Genomic DNA, 8,137 nt, shown 5'->3' on the forward strand with positions numbered 1-8,137 from the left:
CGCACCTTCAGTGACATCACCACAACCGTGCTTTTATTCCACCTAACACGTCTGTCACCGTGTGGCTGATACGAGGGAAGAGAAAGTAGAGACGTTACGCTCCCCCACCCCCCAAAATCCCTCACACACACACACACACACACACACGAGTATATACACGCGCCCTTCCAAATCCCTGCATCGCGCCCCTCCGCTGGGCCCTGCTCTCCCTCGGTCCCTCGTTCCCCCGCGGTCGGAACGGCGTCTCACCTTCGGGTTCGAGCGTGGTCTCCTCTTCCTCGGTGGCTGTGACGGGCGGGCGCGCCGTGGCAACGCTCAGCAGAGACAGCAGGGCCACGCCCAGCAGCCACGCCCACTTGGACATCCCCTTACTGGAGGGCGTGTCTCCGCATCCTGGCCGCCTCCCCCTGGACTCTGACCCCATCTGAGGAGCTCCGCCCAACCATCAACTGCAGCCTGTCCGGCCTGTCACTCACAGGAAGCTCCGCCCCCGGCCACCTGACCTGGGAGCGGGGGCGCAGGTGAGGAAGAGGAGGGTGAGAGGAGAGAAAAAGAGAGTAGATGGAAGGAGAGAAGGAGAGGAGAGGAGAGAAGAGAGAAGAGAGAAAAAGAGAGTGGATGGAAGGAGAGGAGAGGAGAGGAGAGGAGAGAGGAGAGAAGGAGGAGAGAGGAGAGAAGGACAGAGGATGGAAGGAGAGAAGGAGAGAGTTGAGGTTGAGAAGTAATTTGGTGGGGAGAGAGTGAAAGGCAAAAAAAAGTTAGAATCCTGTGAAAAAAGATCTGACTTTTATATAAATGAAAAAAAATTCAAGTCAACAATTTTTCATAAACACGCATACACACTCTCATATATGCACACACACAACTTTCCAAACTTATAGACAAAAACAATTACAAAATGCCACTTACAAATGACTCCCTAGACCACCTCTCTCTCTCCCCCTCTGCCTCATTCTCTCACACACACTCTTTCGCTCAGAAACACTGTGCTCCTTGGTGCAGTAGTTTTTCTTAGCCTTTCATTTTTCCACCCAGTCTTGCAGCCTTTCTAATCACTTTAAGGGGGTAAACTCAAACACAGCAATGCATGACCATCACTGATGTTTACCAGGACCCCTTACAGGAGTACGACTGAAGCCTCGCACAGAGAGGAGGAGAGGGAGAGCGAGACGGGGAGAGAAAGAAGACGAGAAAAGGAGTGAGTTTTGAAATGCTGTAGAACGGGCCTTACAAGAAACATACCTCAGAGCTGAAGTACTCCTACACACACACTAACCTGCTGCACTATACACGCATACAGCACTAACCTGCTGCACTATACACACATACAGCACTAACCTGCTGCACTATACGCGCACACAGCACTAACCTGCTGCACTATACACGCATACAACACTAACCTGCTGCACTATAAGCTCATACAACACTAACCTGCTCCCCTATCCGCACATACAACATTAACCTGCTGCACTATCCATCTGGGATTGAGCTGAAGCACTCCTACACACATCACACAGCACTAACCTGCTGCACTACCTGCTCATATCAACACTAACCTGTTGCACTACCTGCTCATATCAACACTAACCTGTTGCACTACCTGCTCATATCAACACTAACCTGTTGCACTACCCGCTCATATCAACATTAACCTGCTGCACTACCCGCCTGGGTTTGAGCTACTACTGTTCACGTGTGCTCTCTCTTTTTTTCTCTCTCCTCGCTCGCTCCTTCTCTCTCTCCTCACTCGCTCCTTCTCTCCCTTGTTCACTCCGTACCGCTTGCCTATCCGAATATAGCGCTTCTTGAGTGAATGTACCACTTGATTTATTTTACGGCTCAGCCCAACTCCTTTGATACATCATTAAAGTGACCGATCCCAAACTGTACCATTTTCTAATGAGAAACGAATACGCCAAAAAAAACCTATTAAAATGATAATTTACAAAACATCAAAGTAGCAATTAAATCATCTCTCCCTCAACTTTCCCATAATGAGAATGGTATGCATTACTAAATCACAAGAATAATGTTACAGATAAAAAGCTTTTTTCTTTTTTAGAAAGGGAATATCTTCGATATCACTAGACACATTGCAACGTTGCCAGGAGAATTGTTTGTTTTCATTGTGGGTGTAGGCATTTGTTTTAAGATCCAGAAAGATTTCCGTGCAAACAACGTTTTTATTGTTGTTGTTATTCTTATTCTTATTCTTATTATTAGTTGTTGGCAAGTAGTAATAGTAGTAGTAACTTTTGCTAGGTAAGTTGTTGTCTCACGGTTGACTGAACACAGTCCATAAAACTATTCTCTTATGTTGATATTCCACGATCATATAACAACAAACAAAGCACCAAAAAAATAAGGAAACGTAGATATCCATCAGAAGATAACGATTTGATGTGCCTTTATTATGACAAATGGTATGGTTAGCAAGATATGAATTCCTGCAAACTATATCTTCTAAATGTAGCCTATTCCCTCGCAGTTTACCCCAGCGTCCTAATTTGCGGTTTCATCAGTCAACAACAGTTAATTCACGCTGTGATTTGTGGATTAATATATTTAATTTCCTGTTAATAATCCTAGTCGATGAAATGAGTTGATGCTCGGATATTATGTGAGTAAACTTTACGTTCACCATTATAGCGTGTAGTATAATTTGTTACTCAGCCCTAAAGCAGACTCTACCTCACCCTGTCCACGCCAATTTTAGCAGCCAAGAGTTTAAAATGTGCATCTGCCTGGTGGCCGTACATCTGCCGTCCAACCGGTTTAATTGCTTTTAGTGGTTTAATCTGGGTTTTTAGACCTCGGTGTATTGCGGCCGTGGTCATGGTTTCGTGGGCGCCTTCTGTTCCAGCTGTTATATATTGATTGGTTTACCCTTAAAATGCGTGTAATTTGACAAGCAGACAGCAACTTTCAAACGTGTGGACAGTTTCTGGTGTATTTATATTGATCCGGCAGGATAGAGAGCCGCAGAGGCTACCTGTATTTTTCATAAGGAAAAGGGTTCGGCTTCTCTTGTTCAGGTCCGAATCATTAAAGGAATGAATGTCTCCGTTGCTTTGAAGTGTTTTCGGCGCATTCTTAGGGAACCACGATAAACGTTATGCATTTTTTGGAAGACGAAAAAAATAAATACAAATAAAAACCACATGTACCCGCATCATTACATCACTGTGGATACACACGCACGTGAGGGAGCGGTCTCGTCTCATCCGAGACGACCTGGTGGCCTACATTGGTGCCCCAATAAATTTTAGAGCGATTAATTAAAACTGCGTTACTACATATTACTTACATACCTACATATTACTTATCAATCATCATCTGGAAGGTTAATAATGTTATTCGAAACATGCCCAGGGGTGAATTCATATAGCAGCTCACCCAAAACTGCGTTAAATTAACGCTCTGTTTATTATTTTTTATTTTTTTTTGTAAAATAAAACCTACCCATTTTTAAGTAACTTTAATTTTCGTGTTTAGCAGTCCAATTAAATAATGAAGGACAGATAACGTACTGATTAACTTTGTGCTTAATATTGCATTTGAGTTTTAAAACACCCCCCTTTATTTCATTGGGAACAGCAGCAGGACACTGAGTGCCCCTCTCAATAGGTCCCCAAAGTCATTACACCAAAGGGAATCTGCATTTGTATCGGCTCCGCTAAGCGCAATTCCCAGGCGCTGATTGCATTCCTATTGAAATTCAAATCAGTTTTTCTACCCCACAATGAAAACGCAGGCAGTGCGCTCAAGAGATTTATGCCCCTCTCTCTACACTGAAAAAAGCTTCCCCGTTCTCAGATAATTGACACAATAAACGCAACGGAGCAAATTAAATATGTAATAAATAACTAAAAGTAAATTCCTTAATGAACACACACAGCTAATGAAGCCGTGATTTAGGTAGTTTCCTAGTTAACGGTAACAAACCGTGACTTCAGCTAAATCGGTGTTGTTCAGCTGAAAAATAAAAATCGAGTGTTTAGCTTTCGCTGCTGTAGAGTGAACTTGCTGAAATTATAGCCATAAGTGAATATTTGCACGCAAAAAAGCAGTCAGGTTAGCGAGTTAGACAACCTAGTGAGTTGCCGATATCTTGGCCTAAAATAAAATAAATTCCTAACTTGAAACATGTTGCTTCATATCATTAATATGTTCATAATTGCTTTATTCCGAGTAATACAAAGTAATAGCTCAGCTTGTCCAAGATGTAATAGTAAGCTATGAAAAATACATTACAACACACCACAATTTATTCATCAAGGTGTGTTATTTAAAATATGATTGTATTTTGCGCACAATCAAAGACGAGTAAAAAGAAACGTTTTGGCATTGCAAAATAAATAAACATAGGCAATAAATGCAAACATGCTTTTAAAAAATTAAACAGTTTTTGGGAAAGTGCAGAAATATTTCGCTATAGATAGCACAAGCTTGTCCAGGCGTTCAAAGATGCTGAGCCAGTCAGCTAATTGGCAATAGATATACTATGCGTGTGCTTAGAGAATAGCATACATTTGCGCCAGTTAGCAAACACCGCAAAAACTTTCACCGTAATAACCCAACCACCTCCACATCCAGTGTTTTCTAAATCAACACACTGAAAATATATATACTAATGCCGCGGTAACAGTTACCTCGATGGACTAAAGCGTTGAGTTTCGATCCACATGCACGGAATGGCAGGCGGGTGCATGAGCCGAACAGAGAGAGGAATGTGTACACTCCCGACGGGGCGACTTCTTTCTGCTGCAACAAAAATGCCAGGCGGCGATTGTTTTACTATCCCAAAACTCCACCGAACCACCCCTCAGATCAGGGACAATTTGCGCTGAAAATCCAAAATCCGTGCATGTCCACTAAATCTTGTGGAATCCTGAGATTGTATATTCCCCAAAAAAACAAACGCAGTTCCGTAGAAGAGATACGTCCGCCAAAGTTCTCCCTTCAACTTTTCATTACTTTCCTATAAACAAAAACGCAGAGACACGTTAAGCTTCCCATGTACCGCAAACTTCATCTTAAAACGAGAAGGAATGCACAGTTTTTTGGGGGGGAAGACTGGAAAATCACGTAGCCTAAAGTCAGCAAGAGATTTCGACGTCCTCCGAAAAAACAGAATCCATTAAAGTTGGGAACCTCCGTCGGGCTGCGCGTCCTCTCCTCCTCCGAGGATACTTGCTGTGATCTCAAACGCTTTGTCAGGTTTACAAAGGTTTTTTTCTACCCTTACGTCCCCACAAACTCGCTCCCTATAGCCCCCTCCCAGGGCTCCTCGGAGTGTCACTCCCCCTGAAACCCGAGCCGTTTCCTGGCCGGAGATTTTGGCTCTTCCCTCCTCCGCCAATCAAATACCGTTCCTTCAACCCTTCGCTCCGCTCCGACGGGGTAAGAGAAGTTTAGTCGATGTGCTTTCCTCGCCCGGCGCTGCGCCCTCCTCGCCCAGTCGAGTAGAGAATGCACAACTTGCCTGCAGACGGCGAAGTTTATCGCCGGTTCCCAGCGCTCTGCTCTGCCTCCCTCTAGGTTCCTGCTGCGCACATCCGCGCTGCGCAGAGTAACAGCGCCCCCATGTGGACGAAGTGGCCGATACACGCAGGGAATCCGCGCGATTGAACGTCGCGCTCGTGCGCCCCGGAGCTCTGAGCGGGACAGGGCCGTAGCTACTTGTGTGTGCGTGATAATGACTATGTCGATGATTTATTTTAAAAGATATATTTTTATTGGCGGCGTTCTCCATAGAATGAACACTTAGGCCCGTAAGACCCATTTTTCAAAAGGTACCTCCGAGAATGTTATAACACATGTATTGCGTAATTATGGATTTGAGAACGCAACCAGGTTTAATTAAATCAAACCACATGGCATAAATAATAAAAAGTCACCCAAAGTGTCCCGCTTTTGCAAGGGAACCCTGCCATAAACACACAATAAACAAAAAAAGAATGCCAGATGTAACACCAACACCAACTGGTGCTCAATGCAAAAAAAAAAAAAGAATTCATGAAAAGAATTTATTTATTAACTAAATTCATATTTAGAGTGTGATGAAACATGATGAAAATGGCAATAAGGGACAATACTCAATCAGGCAATATTCCTTTTTCAGCATTACTACTAGCTTTTAAATATTATTTAACTACTTATTTAATCAGTTGTATTCCCTGTCATAACTGGAGCTTCTAATACATGTGTATTATCACCCCCCCTCCCTCTCTCTCTCTCTCTCCCTCCCTCCCTCTCTCTCTCTCTCTCTCTCTCTCCTTCACAGCCAGGCTCAGAGGGCACCCCCCGAATAATCTCCCGAAGCTGGGAAACAGGGCCCCTTCAACCCCTTCTCCACACCAGTCCAAGTTGTCTCTGGAATTGACTTGGAAAGGGGTGAGAGATGGAGGGATTGAGAGAGGGGGGAGGAGGGAGGAGGGGTGGCTAATCTGTTCACAGATTTTTTTTTTTTTCCCCTCACTCAAAAGTGGGGAGCTGGAGCCTCTTCTAAAAAATAAAAAAAACAGCCCCATTGACTGTGAATGGGGAGTCTAATAACCCTATTTATAAAGGTGGGGGGTGGGGGTGGGGGGCTGAATGGGGTTTGGGGGCTCCCCCATCCCCCATCTCCTCAATCTCTCCCTCTCTCTCTTTTCCCATTTCTCTCTCTCCCTCTCCCTCTCTCTATATATATATAAAACTCTCCCTCTCTCCCACTCTCACTCTCCTTCTCTATATATATATATATATATATATATATAAAACTCTCCCTCTCTCCCACTCTCTCTCTCTCTCTCTATGTTAAGGTCCGTATATACTGTATATTTCCCCCACACCCTATAAGGTGACTGTCTACAGGCGAGCAAAGAGGGAAGGACAGCTGTAGGTTTTTGAGGAAATAAAGGAGGTTTTTCACAGCACTCCCCCCCCCCCCCCCCCAACACCCAGCAAACCCACACTCCCCCAGACGACCCCCCCTCCCCTCCCCTCTCCCCTCCCCGTTCCTTTACCTCCGGAGCGCTCTCCCTCTCACTGCTGAGCGCCCGTCCTCTCTGCTCTCCGCCAGGTCTCGGGAGAAAAGGGAGAGGTCAGTCCGTCCCGCTTGCAGCACGTCATCCTTGCATCTCTCTCTCCTCTCCTCCTCCTCCTCCTCCTCCTCACTCCCCTCCCCATTCAGTGCCTCAGCAGCAGAAGGACAAATTAGGCAACGAGAGGGGGGGGGGGGGGGGGGGAGAGACAGATAAATTCAACACTTTGCTCATAAAAATAATTACAAACGGAGATGCCAGAAAACGGAAAACTATAAAAGAGCCTTCATTATGCTGCTCTGTTGTTGTGCACCCAAAATAAATCGTCAAGAAATTTGACATAAAGTGCGCAGACTAAATAAAGAACAAGCCCAGAACAGAAAGGAGAAGAGGTTTCAGGTGACGGGAACGTCAGCGGACATCGGTGTGATTTGTGTACCCAGGATTAGCCTGATCACACTCACAGATCACTCTGCTGTTGTTGTGTTAATGTGCTGTGAGCTAATTAGCGCCCGGGTGCGACTTCTCATTCCACACAGCTAACATAATTGATTTATATTAGCTGTTTTCTGTGCTGTTGTTTTCTTTCTCGGTAAAAATACAGATTGCTTTTAGTTTCAAGATAATTTAATCTGACTCAATTACTTCAATGTGTTACATACTATATTCAAGTTATTACGTACATCTACATTTTCTATAAACACAACAGCAAACTGCATTATTCAGTATAACTGAGCACGTGCCGTTGTATATTGACAGTAGATTTACGAGTTCACCACCACTGCATAATTGTGATAGTAACAGTTATCAGTAGTATTGGCAGCAATTTGCAGCACAGTTACACAAATTATGCATGAATTGAGTAGGGGGCTGTCCCTTACTTAAGCAATTAAAGTCATTTAACGTACCTGTCGAATGTGAACTAGCAGTGTTAATCAGGGGTAGAATAGTGGTCAGGGAACTGGATTCATAACACAGAAGTTTGGCTTGATTCTCAGGTTGAGCAAGGTCATTGTACCCTTGATCAAGACAGTTACCTGAAATCGCATCCATCTGTGTACACATGGACTGTATGTAAAAACAGGGTAAGTTGCTCTCGATAGCAGCAT

General features: G+C 44.3%; 1 protein-coding gene across 9 annotated transcripts in view; it reads right to left on the reverse strand.

Annotated features, from left to right (window-relative positions):
• fgfr2 (fibroblast growth factor receptor 2) overlaps positions 1–5,455 on the reverse strand; it is a 57,590-nt gene extending 52,135 nt beyond the window's left edge. For all 9 annotated transcript variants that reach the window (XM_061230316.1, XM_061230315.1, XM_061230312.1 and 6 more), the window contains exons 1-2: positions 4,653–5,455; positions 250–503 (exon numbers count right to left, since the gene is read on the reverse strand). In XM_061230316.1, coding sequence (XP_061086300.1) covers positions 250–424 — 175 coding nt within the window. In that variant the 5' untranslated portion in view covers positions 425–503; positions 4,653–5,455. The remainder of the gene's footprint in view (positions 1–249; positions 504–4,652) is intronic.
• Positions 5,456–8,137: the final 2,682 nt, after the last annotated feature.

Source organism: Conger conger, unplaced genomic scaffold (genome assembly GCF_963514075.1).
Source record: "Conger conger unplaced genomic scaffold, fConCon1.1 SCAFFOLD_97, whole genome shotgun sequence".
NCBI lineage: Eukaryota > Metazoa > Chordata > Actinopteri > Anguilliformes > Congridae > Conger > Conger conger.